This window comes from Zerene cesonia, chromosome 8, assembly GCF_012273895.1.
Source record: "Zerene cesonia ecotype Mississippi chromosome 8, Zerene_cesonia_1.1, whole genome shotgun sequence".
In the NCBI taxonomy this organism is placed as follows: domain Eukaryota; kingdom Metazoa; phylum Arthropoda; class Insecta; order Lepidoptera; family Pieridae; genus Zerene; species Zerene cesonia.
Window position 1 is genome coordinate 2,276,622 of NC_052109.1, and position 18,256 is coordinate 2,294,877.

Below are 18,256 nucleotides of genomic sequence, written 5' to 3' on the forward strand. Positions count from 1 at the left end.
ATATGGAATATGCCAACATTTTTGCATTTATATTAAGTAATAGTAAATTAAACATTACCTGGTCTGTGCAATCATAAACAATGATGATTCCATGAGCTCCTCTGTAGTATGATGATGTGATTGTTCTGAACCTCTCCTGACCAGCTGTGTCCCATATTTGTAACTTTATTGTCTTTCCATCTAATTCTACAGTCCTTATCTTAAAGTCCACGCCAATAGTACTTATGTAGCTCTCTGTGTATGTGTCGTCCGCGAATCTCAAGAGAAGACAGGATTTGCCTACTCCTGAGTCTCCAATCAACAAAAGTTTGAACAAGTAATCGCTGAAAAGCCATCACAAAATATCATATAGCTATAAACAAATTAAGTGCGTACAAAACGTACGTGGAACTGATATCAAATGAAAATGTTTAGTGCACCATGGAGGCGTATCATTGTTTAGGACAAAGGATATCACGACTAGTTGGGAATTAGAAACATTCATAAGTGCGATTCCTTTAAAATATGCGGAAGTAGATCATATTCGATTGTACTCTATTCAAACGCCATTCACATCGTTAACGATTACGTTTCGATTTCTTTGGTACACAGACATAATGAGTCACCTCAACATCTTTCAAACAAAATAACACAAAGAAAGCATCAAGTCAGGATGAAATCTTATTTATTCATTATATTTCATTAAACATATTATAATACAAGTCTAGAAGAAATATTAACATTTATGAAAATTACAGCCCATCCTTGTTTTACACATCATGACATCAAAAAGTACTTACTATTCTGGATTCATTTTGTACTATAAATTTGTTTCAAACACTATTATGACGGTGTAGAAGATATCAAAAATAATGAAATCCTTTGTTTCGGGTATAGTGCAGCGCAAAACAGAAAACTAAATAATTATTATACGTAGAAATTAGAATAATGGCCGACTGAAACACCCACACTGACGTAAGTCAAAATTTCACAGATGGCAGGAGTGCCACTTGGCAAAAATTACAATGCGTTCGAAAAAAATGTCTCGTAGAAAATAATGTTGAGTAATAGTAAGTAAAGTATTTTTAAATGGTAATGTATTCTTATCATTATTTTAAAGATAATGAGCAAATTGTGCTTTGATTATCAGTTTTTTTAGTAAATTACTAATAAACAACAAAGTATGTAAGTAGGCAGGTCGGATTTTTTAAAATATATTTTGCAAACGCAATATGTACATAAATTATAATATAAGTATTTATTGAATGCCAATTACATGAATTTTTATTAGAAGCTTCGCTCGCGTTTTATTTGTAAATTGTACCTAACGTGTTCAGCGTCATGCTTATGCACAAATTTGGGCCAACTCACAACGCGGAAGGCAACCACACAGACGATCAACGTGTATTAGTTGCAAGCGTGATGCGAACACTAGTATCGCCCTTCCATACCTTTCCTATGCTTTACCTTATACCCGTCGGGAATCTTTTCCTTATCCCTTAAGAGCCGTCAACGCATTTGCAGAGACCCAACCTCGCAAATGTTCATGGGATTGTCTAGCGTCAGGTGCAAAATGAGTACATAACAAGTATGATTTATTATATCAAATATCGCTAGTATGGATGTAATATTAATATTCTGGATCTATTTTATACGGATATAGTGTAAGGGTGCATCATTATTCATTTGTTTAAATATCGCTACATAGTACAAAACAAAGTCGCTTTTTTTAACAATGCAACGGATTTTGATGGAGGTTTTTTAAATAGATAAAGTAATTTAAGAGAATGGTTTATAATTATGTACATTAACATCTATTAAAGTACTCTGAAGGTTCGTGTAATAACTAGTATTATTATATAATTATGACGAATTTTGTATGTATATTTGTATTTCATATAAGGGCGTAAATAAGTCCAATCCCAACATAACAGGAACGAAGACTAGTTAAGATTTTTGAAGAGATAGGTAAAATTAAATTTATAATATACCTTTTTTATTATGACGATTTAGCTCTTGAAACTAGCTTGTTGTGAAAGTCTTGTTCAATAAAACAGATTATTTTGGAAAAAAAAAAACTCTTTATAACCCATTTATTTTATCTATATACAATGGTGTTACACTATAAAATGAATACATAATCAGTAAAAGTGAATCTACAACATAAAGTAGGGATTTACAATATCATCTCTTGTAATATACAAAGTGGTATCTTCCATATATACAGACTTCTGTCTTTGAATCCAGCAATTATCTGAAACAAAAAAAAAGTCCATAATTGTTTTTGGGTTTAGTGCAGGGTAACGCAAAAATCATTATTCATTAAAATACTGAGTCCCATAAACGATAGCAATATTCATTCATATAATCAAAAAGTAAACTACCCCTACAGAACTTAAAGTCCCATACATTTTATATTTTTCTTAAGACATTGGCAAGGGGATTTTATCAAATCAATAAACAAGGATATAATTGAAAATATTTGTCACCACATTATATTATAAATATATACACAGCTAAGATAAACTATGTAATCCTATTTAAAAAAAATAGACTTTACTTTCAATTCGTTTTTAATCTGTGCCTCTCAAAAAGAACACAAAATTGAATTAGTATTCCACCAGCACACTCACCTTACTCCCGAGCACCGCCAGCGACAGCAGCATGAGGCTCGGGCCGCGCAGTTGCGCGAGCGGGCGCGGCTCGCCCTCGCGGTACACGTACACGCAGCCGTCGTAGCAGCCGGCGAACACGAGCCCGCCGGTCGCGCGCAGGCACACCGCGCCCTTGCCGCCCTCGTGCGTACCCACGTGGACGCCGCTCTGAACATATTTGTAAAATTAAAATTATTTTATGTAATATTTAAAAATGTGTATATTTGTATTGTAGAATTTCTGTAGCTAAAGCCTCATGTTTTTAATTATGGAATACTTATTGTTTGGTTAATCATGAAACATCTTAAATTTTGCTGTAGTGGAGTTGATCTAGAGAGAGTCATAAAACAACATGTAGCGCAAAATAATTGTCATTATTATAACAATTAACATTATCTGCAACTCCATGTTGCTTAACAGATACATTTTCTACTTAAACAATTGCTACAAGATACATTGCTATGTGAGACTTATATTAAACATATTGCAGGAATATAACCAACACTCACAGTATAATCAAACACTTGGATCTGATGACTGCTGGTACCACAATACACCTTCCCATCTTCATACAACAGTGTATATACAGTCATCTTTGGCCCGCACAAAGTTCGCAACAACAGACCGGTTTGTGCATCTCTAATGGTCACATTTTCAGATCTAGCCGCCACAAGTAATACTTTACGTGGTCCCTCTTTCATTGCACGAAGGGCCAATATTGATTGGTCAGAGAATTTCACTGTACTCACTGGTATTAACATGTTATTCTGAAAAATAATACAAAAACCAACTGATATTTGTGTTCATTCCACATAAAATTTAGTCATAAAAGTATTTAATAATTTAGTAATAAAAAAAGTAATTTCGACTTTGTTTTTAATTCTTTGTTATTTTTTTTTATTCAACATCAAATTTTTAAACAAACTTTGCTTCTCTTTCTAGAATGTTTTTTTAAACCAGCATTGAATGTTTCATTTCTGAGTTTACAATGTATGTTGTATTGTAATCTTTAATTCAAAAAATTCTGTATTAAGTATTTTAAAGCAATTATAATATACCATACATATACCATTAAGTTTTAAAATATTGTCTCTGTGCACATGCAAAACAAATAATTATATAAGTCTAATCTAAATTAATAATAATATTAACATAATCAAACGAAACTCACTTTACACTCAAACTGCAGGACGAAACCTGTTCTTGTACCTACAAATACTGTATCCCAGGCTCTATCCATTGTCTGTATGGGACTTAGAACATTACATTCTGGACCTTTTTCTAGACCAGTCTGAAAAGAGTGAATTATGCACATTCAAATATGTGAAGTTCATATACCATAAAATATATGTATAGTATCGAAAGTAGATATTAGATAATTATTGTACTACTCAAGTATAAATTATACTAGAGATCCGCTTTGTCTTCATCCATGGTACCTATATAGTCTGTAGCACTCAGGGATCACATACATATCATATGGTAAAAGAATTTTTGAGAATGATCCAGTATTTCCTGAAATAACCACATTCAAACAAAGAAATAAACTCTTCAGCTTTATATTATTGGAATAGACTTTTGCCTCACCTCCAAATCGTAATATCGTATTCGAGAATCCAATGAGCCCGTATACACAGTGGTTCCATATTTCTCCTTAACAATAGTGAGACAAGTGACAGCCAAGTTTGATCCTCGTAATGTGGTGATGAGCTGGCCATCGCCATTGAAATAATATACATTGCCATCGAGTCCAGCGGCTAAGAAGTTCTGTTCAACACACTAAAAAAAATCATAAACATATTGTACAAGGTTGTTTTCTCATAAAGCTTGGAGTTTAATGTATATTGTATTAACTTTAAACTAAAAACTGTGATGAATTTAATTTGATGATTGAAAAGACCCACAACATGTTGTGGAATTAAAGGAATGCCACAATGCATTCTGAGTATAGCTCTTGGCTCTAGCTCTTTTATTGTGACCATTAAGTCTCGTTAGGTCCTTAACCCCATTACATACAAATAAATTATCATAAAATTATATATTATAAAAAAATAAATTATCTTACTTCCTACTAATATTATAAAAGCAAAGTTTGTAAGGATGTGTGAGTGTTTGTTACTCTTTCACACAAAAACTAATGAACCTATTGTAATGAAATTTGGTATGTAGACAGCTGGACAACTGGAATAACATATAGGCATCTTTTTATCCCGATATTCCTACGGGATACGGCCTTACGCGGGTGAAACCGCAGGCGCAGTTAGTATTATCATAATGGTACAAACAATATTTAAAAACAATAAGACTATTAATTTAATGTAATAAAAATATTTAACATACCTCAATAGCTAAAATTGCATCAGCATTTCCACTGACAATTAAGGAATCACGTTGAAGGTTCTCATCAGATGAATAATCATACAATTTACATTCACCACCTTGATTTTCAGCTGGTGTAGTTACATCTTCCATAGATGACTGGCTATTATCTAAAATTATTTCCTCGCATATAGGTACATCTGGATTATCAATAGCTACCTTTTCATCAGTACACTTCACCTCACAATTGTCTCCAATAACAATGTCCTCTGATACATCTAACATATCAAACTGTAGATCATTGACAATTGTTTCCTCAATAATAGTCTCTACAGTATCATCAACTCTTTTGGTATCAGTAATATAATTTAAATCATCTTGGTATTCTCTGTTTACATCTTCTGTACCAACAATGTCAGTCACAATCTGCTCAATTTTGTTGCATGTGGAATATTTACTAAAATCTTCTTGTAATAGAAGGACATAGCAGTCCTTCAATTCAACATTTTCAGTGTGACCTTTATTTTTTCTTTTGGGAGCTGCCTTTTTCTTTGGTTTTTGCCTTATTTTTGGCTTAGATTTTATTGGGGTCACTTCAAGATCGTCAAGCGATATTATATCCTCCAAAGGACGATCATCAGTGATAATTTGTTCAATAAGTGAAATATTAGGAGATTTAGATTTTTTATTACTCTTGGAAAAACCATGTGGACTTTCAGAGTCTGGTCTGTTCTGTAATTCCTTTCGCCGCTGGTTACGACGACTGCTCACAAATGATTGATTTTGATTCTCTTGAGCTGTTTCAAAGGCAATTTGCTCTAGTTCTTCTTCTGGTATACTGGTAAAATTATTAACAATGTCATCTTCTAATTCATCATTACTTTCTTTGTTTTCATCAAGTGTACCAACATTCAGAACTGTCATGCCCAATGATTGCATTGGGATGGCTCCTTCTTTGCTTTCTAATGAATTATATAATTTAAACTTTTCTTGTAATAGCACTTGTATCTCTAAATCAATTTCCTTCATCCTTTCGAATGCATCTGTAGATTTGGACCCATTTGATTTGTTTGGTAACTGCACATCAGTTTGTATTCCTTTTGTGGCACATTTAGTTTTGACTGTTTGACAAAACCTTGAGGTTGAACTTTTTGATTCAAAAGTTTGAGTTTCTTTTGATAATAATCTTTTTATGACTTGAGTACCAACATCATGCTTTTTTGCAGATTTTTGGTTTAATAAGCATGTAGGTTTTGGTTTTATTTCAGCAATTTTTTTATTAGTTGCATTAATTTGATGAGCTGTGTTTCTGAAAGCATGGTGTAAATTTACTTTTTTTGGCTGTTCCATGAACATATCTATAGTTTTCAAAGTAATTTTTGTCTCTGATTTTGATGGGGTATGTACATTCATTGAGGTATCATTATTTTTTGGACTGATGGAATGATTTGATGAGGTAGATGTTTGTCTTTTTCTATTATTATTCTGTTTCACATCACCTTCTTTTCTTTTAACATATTTATCAGAATAATTTTTCTCACTAGTACTCTTTCTTCTCTCCTGAGAGGGAGGGGTTTTCTCATCTTTCTTAGAAATTATACTAGGGGCAGACTTTGATGATTGAATTTTTTCCTTAGTTATACATACATTAACATCATTGTCATGCAGGTTTTCATTTTTATTATTTGTTTTATGAGTAATGTCACATTTTTCTTGCATTTTTTTTCGTTTCTCTTTACGGTGAGAAGGTTTTTGTTCTATTGTTCTTTTTCTTGAATTTGCCGATACAGAAGCTTTTGTTTGTTGTGTTGCAATAATATCGGAGTTTTCGTTGTCATTGTTATTACTTTTCACATCCATTTCCTTCATTTGACATGAGTGTTGGTAAGTAGTGTCCTCCATTGGAGTGATAGCATTTCGATGAAAATCAGTTTCATCATTGTGTACATTTTTATGATGAGTAAATAAGTCCAGACTTGGCTGTAACTCATCTTTAATGTCCTTTTCTTGTTTTATACTTAGATCAGAGTGATGATTTTTATTGAAATCTTGTTCAGGATTACATAAATCATCATTTTCAATAAAATCATGGTCTACTGCAACATGATATTGTTTATCTAACTCTGCAAATGTATCTTCAACGTCAGCCAATTCTGCATTAGCATCAAAAACAGGTAGAGTTTCTTCCTTTTGTATGAACTTTTCCTCTCTTGGAAAGTAATCTGTCAATCTACTGTCTACACTTTTTCTCACATTTTTTATTTTGTTAGTGTCATTTCTTTCAAGATTTAAGTTGCAGCTTTTTCGTCTGGGCCGTCTTTCAAACAAAGGTTTAGGCTCGTCATTGTTTTGTTGGGTAGTATGCTGGGATTCATAAGGCATATAATAATTATCTGCTTGATTGACAAAATTGTAATTGTAATTTTCTGTGTTATTTGTGCTTTCATTGGTATTGCTCTGAGGTAATTCTCTACGGGTAAAAGTGCTTTGAGGATATTCTTGAGAATAGTCAGACTCATTGTTTTGATGTAAGGATGAAAAATTATTATGGACCTCATTTGCATCGAATCTATGCTCAAATTCATCTAACTGTAATACTTTACTTAGCTCAGCCATCACAACTGGCTTGATATCTTCAAGAAACACTGTATCCTGGGGGTCTAAGATGCATTGCATCTGTTTCATAAATGTATCTTCGTATATAGTATTGTTATCATTTTGCATAAACTCTGTACTTGAGGAACATAGAGATTTCTCTGCAACAGATCTCAAATGTTGGTTAAAGCTATTTTGCGATTCTGTCAATAAACTATTTATTGCATACTCAAATTTTGTTGATGAATTTGGATTGTCTAATAGCTTATGTATTTTTTCTTTATCCATTTTAAACAATTGATGAAATATTTTATTTTTTATTTTGTCACAATTCACTTTAATATTTTGTCTCTGTCTTGGTAATTTTTTTCTCACTGGCTGTTCATGATGACTACTAGCCGCTTCCACAATATTTGTGCTTTCAACAATATTTTCTTCCAGATTTCCACTGTCTGGTGTCTGTTGACTGTCATTTTTACTTAGTAAGCGTTTCCTAACAATATTCACAGTATCATCAACTGACCTACTAAAAGTATTCGAGTTTTCTATGGTTGAAATTGGATTTCCGCCATAATGATCAGATGATGGTGGTCTATGACCAACATACTCTGGTTTTGTTTTATTTTGCTCAATAGGATCATTTTTATATGTCCTATTATAAGCTCGATCGTCAATATCTTGATACTGGTTATCAACACTCCACGGTGGAACTGGGTGTGCTTTGAAGTCTCTTTTGTGCTGTGTTTGTCTTTGATCAATATCGCCCATGCTGTTGACATGGTACCGGTCAGGAGTGCCATGGTATGAATTGGTATTTACATTGCTACTATGTTTCATGTTTTGTTGTAAAAGAGGCAAAATTTGTCTTTCACTGTGATGTATTTTATCACTTGATCTCGTAAATGAATAATGTGATAAATCAGATCTATATCGATATCTGTCATGATCATCATTTTCATGGCGATGTGAAAAATTTGATCTATGCGACCTTGGTTCAGGTGGTGGGAATCTGTAGACATAATAACAAAACTTAGACAACAATAAGTATAAGTTAAATCGATCAAATCTCGATACTAATTGATGTAGGCGGTTAAAATATTGTATCATAAATAAGAGGTATAAATAAGTTATTTCAAAGCTTATATTTCATTTTAGCGAGAGATCAAATATAGGTACCTGGGAGGATTTAACAAAGTAAAGTTCCTGTTAGGTCTATAATGTGGATTGCCGCCGTTTCGCGGTCTATAATGTCTTGGAGTTTCATTACGCCATCCGCCAATTCCTTGATGACCTCGTCTCATCTTTCAATTTTATTTCATAATAAATCACGCACAATTGTATTCACACCAAAAATGAGACTTTTTACTTCGCTTAATCGTTAACTCTTGTTAGTACACAGCAATTTTTTTGCAAAATAAACAAGTCTGATCAATTTCCTCCCGTAGGTATCAAAAACACAAACAGATATTTAATTTAACAGAGCAGACATAACCTTATTTTGACACAATATTTGACAGATGTCATAATGTTTTAATTTTTATGTGCAAAATAATATAACAAAATAGAAACATTTTAAATGTTTAATTAGCACCAAATCATTGTAAATTCAATTAATTTATAAAAAGGATATTTATAATAGTTGTCAACATACATAATATTATATTGTTTAACTGCGCCATTAGCCAATTGAATGCGAAAGAATTTCCTTGTTAGATTGTCACGAATTCAAAATGGTGACCTACAGGTAGTTATCGTATAAAAATTTGATTAAATGCGATGTTCATGACTTCTTTTTCTTTACATGACAAATTAATATTTTTACATTATATTAGAATTCAATTTAATTTAATTTCACCATCTAAATTTAATCTCGTTCTGACAAAGCAAAGGAGTTTTTTGTTATAAAAAAAATATATTTTCGTAATTACCTTGCAAAAGTAGAAAGTGTGAGTAGAATGTAGATAATGGTTAAAATGGAATAACCAAGGGAAAATAATAATAGAATAATAAAGAAACAAAAATTTAAGGATTATCATTTATTTAAAATAAATTATAAGTTCAATTCTGAACATGTAGGTACAATGTTTAACATATACATATTATATTATTACACAGCCACGGTTGTTTTAATTTGTCACCAACCTGAACAATTTCCTGTGATTTTTTAAATATATTATGCAGGTAAGTGGTACTTTGTTTCAGATGTAGGTATACTTAAAAAATGTTGCACCTTAGTTTGTGGTATATGATCTAAATCAAGAAAGCTTGCAATAAAGTGATAGATTAGTTATTCCTTTAAAATAGTATCTAAGTGCTAGAATCAATTAATAGTCATTTTATAGGACTCAACCGAATTTAACCTAAATATAAAGAGCTATATGTATTAAATAATGGGCTAGGCCATTATTTACATTACATAGAGTATATAACTGTATAGAAATATTTAAAATTAAACATGAATCAGTAGTAAAGTAAAGTGAATCGCATTATTGTAATACAATCATATAAATACGTGTTTCAATAGCAAGTTAAACAGTAGGTAGATAATAGACCTATCCTCAGCTTTCCTTACAAATCATGATAGGTAATATATTTTATTCTAACTTAAATTCCTGCTAATATTGACGTAGGATCTTCTACTCCTGATCGTACTTTCTTCAAGAAGTATACAGCTTCACGTCCGTCTACTAATCTGTGGTCATATGATAGGGCCAAATACATCATTGGTCTTATTTCAACCTATAACAGAAAACAAAAAGAATTTGTCCATTTTTCTTAATACTTTTATCGACAATTTCATTGGGCTACAAATACATCATTTTATTTTTATAACTTCTTTGTTGGCCTAACTTTAGCATATTTGACTATAGATTATAGATATGGGTGGTATTAAAACTTCTATGGAAAATGTTTTAAATGGCAATAGCAACTCATAGGCGGGAAATCGGAGTTGGAATAACCCCGTGCCTTGGAAAGCAAGAAGGAGATAGCGCCAGATGCGCTCTGTCTTCTATAACTTTCATCAATCTTATCGGTTTTTCGTTCCATGGGATATGAGAATGATGGAATTTGGAGTGTACTCCTGTTTTCGGCTGTACTTGTACACTTTATATCTTGCGCAGTTAACAATAGCTGAATCCTATTACCGTACATTGTGACAGGCTACGCGTGGCCGATTTTCGGATAGGATGGCTATTACGAAAAATGTTATGTAAGAAATGTCTGTCTCTAAATCTTGCATAAAGTGGAGAATGAACAGATACTCCGTCTACTACTAAATCCGTCTCTCCCATATTTCCATCATTACCTTGCCCTGTATCGCGACCGGTCGCTGCACAATAGCGTGCATGCCAAGTATGGCGGATTGGGGCATGTTTATAATCGGCATGGACAGCAGGGACCCGAACACACCCCCATTGCTTATTGTGAACGTCCCTCCTTGCATATCCGCTGGCGTTAGCTTACCTGTAATAATATAAGCTATTTATTTGGAATTAAAATTATTAAAATAAAAAAAATACCTACAAATAATTTTATCAAATGTATACTATCCTCTTAATAATATAAATGCAAAAGTTTGAGAGGATGGATGTATGTGTATGTATGTTTATTACTCATTTACGCAAAAACTACAGAACCGATTGCAACGAAATTTGGTAGGTACGGAGATTGCTTGACAAATGAAATAACACATAGGCATCTTTATATCCAGATATTCCTACGGGATACAGAGTTACGCGGGTGAAACCGCGGCGCGCAGCTAGTTTGTTTATACGAACAACTCTCTAATCTAATTAAATCATATGAAAAATAATAATATAAACTCCGAATGATTAGATCGATTTTGAAAATCGATCTAAAAATCTATAAAAAACTCGTAAAATCATTGAGTTTTCCTAACAACCATAGCAGACCTAAAAACATACCATTTCTAGCCCTCTCAGCGACAGATGCAATTGTTAATTCTATTTTTGGATAGTCCATTGATTCCACATTTCGAATTACAGGAGTAACGAGGCCCTTTGGTGTTGCCACAGCCACAGAAATATCAACATAATCTCTGAAATTAACAGCTATTTTCGATTCAAATATGCACTTAATAATACTTACTGTTATTTTCAAAAATAATATAATATATTCTGATCATAAATATTTTAATCTTTACAGCACTCCGCATTCCACACAATCGTTGAAATAGTTAATTCAGTTTATTAAACTATTGAATTGAAAATGAAGTATTAAGGATGAATTCTGAAATATACCTATAAATTACATTATCGCCAATAATCACTCCATTGATAACGGGTTGGTCTTGAAGCGCGTTGGCTGCGGCTTTTAGAAATGGTGACATGAAGGAGAGCTTTACTCCGTATTTCTTCGTAAACGCTTCCAAATTCGCCTTACGGAACGCCATAAGCTTGCTGAAAATATAAAGTCCATATTCTTAATTCATTATATACTAACCGTTCGTTCCGGCTTCTGCCATGGTACATATGTAGCCTATGTCACTCAATTAAGCTCCAGCTTTCCAATGGTGAAAGAATTTTTGAAACCAGTCCAGCAGTTGTGTGAAACCGTTAACGAAGTTAAGAAAACGTTAAAATATACATATATATACAAAAGTTTGTTCTTTATAAGATTAGTGTAGAAGAACTTAAAAAAAAAGAGAAAAATCATTGACTTTTTTAACAAATATGTGCTAAGTTGTTTTACAAATTATTGTCTGTAGTGTCACTACTTACGTTTTACAGTTATTAAATCATTTTAGTTACCTACTCAATCTTTTTTCTGGTATTTGACTTACTTATCTAAGGGAAACTTCTTAAATTAATAAATAAATATTATTACGCGAACATGTTTATTTATGAATCAGGCAGCAAATAGGTATATTATAGACTAAAATAGGTATATATACGATTGGGTCGTATCACATTCATCACCTCATATCACATTCATTGAAGGTAGTTAGCATGGCGCAAGTGTTCTGCGCTTCTTTTAGCCTCTCTGCGATTCGTTTTCTCATCCTGTTCATGGGTACTGGGAACTCTGTGCGTGTGCCAGATATCATTTTCGATGGATCGCCGAGTTTTTGCGCAGCCAACTGTGAAACATGTTGTAAATATTGTCATATCTTTATTTCATCGTATATTTCTCTTCAATAGCGTCGTAGAAAGAATTAAGAAGCAAAAATAAAGTGGGTACAACCTTCTTGCACAAAAACGTTTAGTTACAAGTAGACTGCTAATGATCATATTTGTATGAATCTAAAAACTAAGTTTACTTATTACAAGTTCATATAGATGGCTAATAACTAATATGTACACGTATAGTATCAGACGGAAGTAAATATACCGTAGGTCCTGCTGGTGCCGCAGGTTTCTTCGCCGCTTTAGCTGGTGCGGGGGCCTTGGCGGCTGGGGCGGCAGCAGCAGGTTTGGGCGCCGCGGGGGCTGCAGCGGGTGCCGGGGCGGGGGCGGCGGGCTTCGGGGCCGCGGGGGCGGGGGCGGCAGCTGCTGGAGCCGGTGCTACGCCTGTCACGTCAACCTTGAAGTGATATTAGATTTCACAATATTATAACGTAGCGTAGTGTCTGTATTGTGGTGTAAGAATAATTAATTCTAATTAATTATAAGTAACTAGGTTTTGCCCGCGGCTTTGCACGCGTAATTTGGAGTAGTTTAATAGTTTTGTTTTAGACTATGTAGTGATATTTGGGGTTTGTTATTTTTTGCAAGAATATTATTTAAACCTACAAGAGGCTTTTAGGATGAGGTCGGATGAAATCTAGCACGTGAAGTTGCGATGGGAGTTTTATAATTATTTACATTCATATAGTAACTGTATTTTATTTTAATAAAATATATTTTATTGTTTCCAAGAACAAGAGGTATGCATGCGATATATAAAGGTTAATTAAAACCTGTTTTTGTTAAATAGTTTTTCGTAATAATACACATACTTGGAACAATGGTTGCTGTGACTTAACAGAATCGCCGTTCTTCACATACATCTTGACGATCTTTCCATTGCCGGGAGACATCACTGGCAACGCGGTTTTGTCTGTTTCTATCTCCAAAACTACTTCGTCCATGGCAACTGCATCTCCCTCCTTCTTTATTAATCTTTTGTAAGGAAAACAGAAACAGATAATAAAAATAATAGACTGTGTTTGTTCAATTTCCTAAACTCTAATATTATTATTGTCAACATATAAAAGAAAAATGCTTATTAACGCATTAACTGAATTAATAATACGGTAAATGCTTAAGTTGTACATGTAATGAATTAATTGTACATAAATAACATATTACTATAGTGTCCCTGCTGGATAACCTGAGTTGACCCAGGATAGCAAAAAAAAAAATAGGTAACTTACTTGATGTCACCGCTGGTAACTGAATCTGGGAAAGTTGGTGATTTTACCTCTTCGATCCCAAGGGACGGGATACTGGTATGGATTTGATGAGACTGTATTCGAAGCGAGTGCCATGCTACGTCATATCTATGCAAATATAAATAAAGTTTTTCAATATTGGAGAATATGTGAGAAAATTTTGTTAGCGTACTGCTATAATTTACCTTGTGCTTAATTCAGGTTGGTGAAAACGTTTGTGAAATATAATGTGGTTTTTGACATTTTTTAAACTTGCCTGTAAAACCTGCAAAATAACGATATGACATTTGTTAATACACGAATAGATCAGAACGATCCACTAAGTATAATTGTTTTAGTATTGAAATTTACAATTCGTATCAGTCTTCGCTTCAACATATTACATCAATAAATTGTATATAAAAGTATGCAAGTGGATTAATTATTTTATTAAAACATTGTTCAATACAAAATCTTATCAATGTCAACCTGAAAGAATATTCTTTTTTGTTTTGTCACCGCGTACCAAAAAGTGCCTAATAAGCAGGAAGTGGCAAATATTAATAAATAATTCCGTACAATTGAATGAAAATTTAAACGAAATTTTGTACTTAAACTGTAAACTGTAGAAAGTAGTTACATATTATATTTTAACAATGTAAAAAATGTGTTTGCTGTTATGCTCTACTCGCGTGTAGATGTCGCTATATAGGTGCTTAGTTCAATATGCTGCCGCTAGGTGTCGCTTTACAGGAAAACTGATGCTATGAAATTATTATACGAGATTGTACTTATTAAGTATCTTATAGACTATGAAATAATTATCACAATGAATTAATAATTTAATGTTTTGGACTTGGACGAAGTAGCCTTGTCTAGCCGAGATATCTTTAGGATTATGAAACGACCTATCTTTTGGTGAAAGCAAATGAATAAAATTGTCAGTATTACGGATTAATCTAATACATTATTTAAAATGAAATAATAAAAAAATATCGATAGCTATCCTGTTTATTTCTTATTAGCGGTCCGCTCCGGCTTCGCCCGTGGTACATGTATAGCCTATAGACTTCCTCAATAAATGGGCTATCTAAAACTGAAAGAATTTTTCAAATCGGACCAGTAGTTCCCGAGAATAGTGCTTTCAAACAAACAAACAAACTCTTCAGCTTTATAATATTAGTATAGACTAGCTGTGCCCCGCGGTTTCACCCGCGTTAGTCTGTATCCTACCCCTCTGTATCCTACATATCGGGATAAAGTGTTATTCCAGTTGTGCAGCTATCTACGTGCCAAATTTCATTGCAATCGCTTCAGTCACTTTTGCGTGAAGAATTAACAAACATACACACATCCTTACAAACTTTCGCATTTATAATATTAGTAGGATAGGATTATACAAGAAACAAAAACCCATTTCGGCTGAAATCACACGTTAGTAATATATGCGGGTCTATAAACTGTCACGAACTAATAAATGAATATTAAATGTAAATTGAATCATCACAATTATAGTTGTTAAGTGACCCTCCGTCTGCAAGTTCGGTTGTTTGCAATAGAGATGTAGTCAGTCTTTGAGTGAACATTAGCGGTGACCACTCAAGATACTGCTACCATCTTGCGTAGTTTAGGGCTGCCACAGATTATAATTGAAATATTGGCAATATAAATATACGATGTATTTTTTATGCATCGTTTTTGATAACTCAAGTAAAAATGTGCCCAATGCAAAGCTTTCGGTTTACAATTTTAAATGGAAAATGTATGTGACGTCACGCAATATTTTCAAATGATCCTTTTCACATTAGTTAAACGAACTTGAAATATTATTTGGCTATATAACAAAATGTTGTGTGTACAAAATCTTCAAAGTTTTGAAAGTTTACTTTAATTAAATAACCTCATATTCCATATCCAATCTATAAATATGTTGATCTATAAATATCATAATAGTTTAAAAAAATGTCGAGTTGGTTACATCACATATAACTCAAGAACGGCTCGACGAATTTTAACAATTACTGTTTCCGGCTTTGTCTCCGTATGGATTAGAATAACAACTGCAAAAAGTTTCTACGCGGACGGAGCCGAGACGGTCAGATAGTTTCTTATAATATATCATTATTTAGTATAAACGAATACAACTTATCAATAAAGTTAATTTCGAGGTAAAAGAAATGCATTTTCGAAAAAAATCGGCCGCATATAAGAATATTTAATAACCAGTTGAGGTTGCAACCCTATTATGAAAGGGGCAGCTCCCCTACTAATTTGCTAAGATTCGTGCAGCCCGCATCTTTGATTAGAAATCTATGCGTCCCTAAACGGACGTAGATACCTATCGACTGCTCATTTCGATCGATATTCCATATATTTTTATCTACATATAGTTGATATGAGGTAGGGGTTTGTTTATATACTCATTGTGACAGAATACAACATATGAATCGACTGTATTTCATAAAAAGCTAATCAGCATTGATTTAGGCCGGTTGTTATACCTAGTATAAATATATATACCAGTGTTACACATAGTTTCTCTTTAAGTTATACTGATGTGAGGACCAAATTAGTATAATTACTTACATATATTATAATATTTTTTATTAAAGTATTTCCATTTTGGTGTCAAGTAAAGGCATGTCTATGTATTTGGCATACTCCCTTAAATATCCATTGACTCATAAAAGTAAAGTTCTATCCTATTGTTAACCTAAATGAATTCTAATGCAACTTTGAAAAGCATATCTCTATATATATGAAATTCCCGTGTCACAATGTTAGTTACTATACTCCTCCGAAACGGCTAGACCGATTCTCATGAAATTTTGTCTGCATATCGGGTAGGTCTGAGAATAGGCCAACATCTATTTCATTCCCCTAAATGATAAAAGTAAGGCAGAACAGCGTATGCCGGGTTAGCTAGTATATTTATAGGTAATAAACATTAATGACACAGGTACAGTTACCATGTTGTATCGTAAACAATTTTCTCGAAACATAATAGTGTTGTAAGCAAAACTACGGTGAACTCAGTAAGCAAGGACGGGCCGGTTAAGTTGCAGACTTAAGTTATTAATACTTGGTCGTACTGTTTGGGATACAGCTCGGCTGGCGGAACGGAACGGAACACGGGTTATTGAGATATATAAAATTATTCATTATTTCTTTTACGTCATTCACTTATCGTGTTTGAGGATTTGATGAAGTCTTGGAAAGAAAAAAAAATTACATAAAAGTTAATGTTTATGGTATTATATGATTTTTAGTAACCATTTATGAAGATAATAAGAGTTCTATTAGATGTAAAACACAAATTTATAGGAAAGTCACAAACACAATGTTTAATCATGGAATAATATTACAACATAGAAATTGCTTCTTAGAAGCCACGCCACGCAAATGAATTATTTATGTATCAAGAGACAAGATTAAATTAAAAAATCAAATCAGTTCATTCATTTGATAGTTACATAATACACATAATTTATTCAATAATAAACTGATATCATAAGAGTAAAAATGTGTTTTTGTATGTATGTTTTTCATGTTTTCACAAAAAAATTATTGGACCGAATTCAATAATTCCTTCACCATTAGTAAGTTGCAATTTCACTGGGTGATATAGGCTATACATGTACCATGGGCGAAGCGACAGCGCTAGTGAAAGATGTATGAAAAGATATATAAAATGTTCCTTATCACGAATATAATACTGTACATCAATGAGTCATTCAAATTAATAAAGATGCTGTTGATTCATTTTCGAAACTTCATACAACCACCAATAAACGTCGATAAATTTGTGTCTATTCACTAGAACCAGTTAAGGCCAGTTGAATCTACTTTCTTCGATCGTAAGTCCGGTGTTTACCAAGTTGCCAACTTGTCGATTTATTGTATAAATAGTTCGGAGAATTTGCACAGATTTATAGTTTATCTTGAACGGTAATTGCTATACAGCGATATTGTCTAACAAATTAAGTTATCGGTACAAATTGTTCAAAGTTTGGCAGAGGCTGGCCACTTAGCTGTTCGAGTGATTATTTGTGTAGTGCTTATTATATCATCTTAGTATTATGATTTAACTATTTAGTTCTTGTAACTTGATAGATGCTTTTTGATTGCTAGAAGTTTGTCTCATCGGATACAATTACAATCAATCGGTAATAATTGCAGTAAATACAGTATCAGAAATGAATACAATTTTGATTCGCTTACATGTCAAATGTGTATCTTTTTTAAATGTAATCCAAGCGATATCTACTGAATAATCAGTATATGATTATTGCAGCCCAAAAAAGTTATAAATTTAAAAAGGCAAATACAAGGCATC

The 18,256-nt window shown here is 32.9% G+C and overlaps 3 protein-coding genes across 3 annotated transcripts in view; all 3 read right to left on the bottom strand.

Moving 5' to 3' along the window:
• Nucleotides 1-971, bottom strand: part of LOC119828863 (ras-related protein Rab-1A) — a 5,291-nt gene extending 4,320 nt beyond the window's left edge. The window contains exons 1-2 of the mRNA XM_038351154.1: nt 780-971; nt 59-323 (exon numbers count right to left, since the gene is read on the bottom strand). Coding sequence (XP_038207082.1) covers nt 59-323; nt 780-793 — 279 coding nt within the window. The 5' untranslated portion in view covers nt 794-971. The remainder of the gene's footprint in view (nt 1-58; nt 324-779) is intronic.
• Nucleotides 972-2,048: 1,077 nt separating this feature from the next.
• Nucleotides 2,049-9,053, bottom strand: LOC119828453 (MATH and LRR domain-containing protein PFE0570w). The gene is made up of 7 exons (XM_038350606.1): nt 8,724-9,053; nt 4,974-8,556; nt 4,221-4,412; nt 3,805-3,924; nt 3,143-3,400; nt 2,613-2,801; nt 2,049-2,233 (listed from the first exon to the last, which is right to left on the bottom strand). Exons 1-7 carry the CDS (start codon nt 8,846-8,848, stop codon nt 2,156-2,158), a joined length of 4,545 nt encoding a protein of 1,514 aa, XP_038206534.1. The 5' UTR covers nt 8,849-9,053; the 3' UTR covers nt 2,049-2,155.
• Nucleotides 9,054-10,151: 1,098 nt separating this feature from the next.
• Nucleotides 10,152-15,825, bottom strand: LOC119828700 (dihydrolipoyllysine-residue succinyltransferase component of 2-oxoglutarate dehydrogenase complex, mitochondrial-like). Its single transcript, XM_038350940.1, has 9 exons — nt 15,821-15,825; nt 13,924-14,049; nt 13,507-13,669; nt 12,900-13,091; nt 12,488-12,648; nt 11,810-11,968; nt 11,474-11,607; nt 10,855-11,012; nt 10,152-10,286 (listed from the first exon to the last, which is right to left on the bottom strand). The coding sequence occupies exons 1-9, from the start codon at nt 15,823-15,825 to the stop codon at nt 10,152-10,154; spliced, it is 1,233 nt and encodes a 410-aa protein (XP_038206868.1).
• Nucleotides 15,826-18,256: the final 2,431 nt, after the last annotated feature.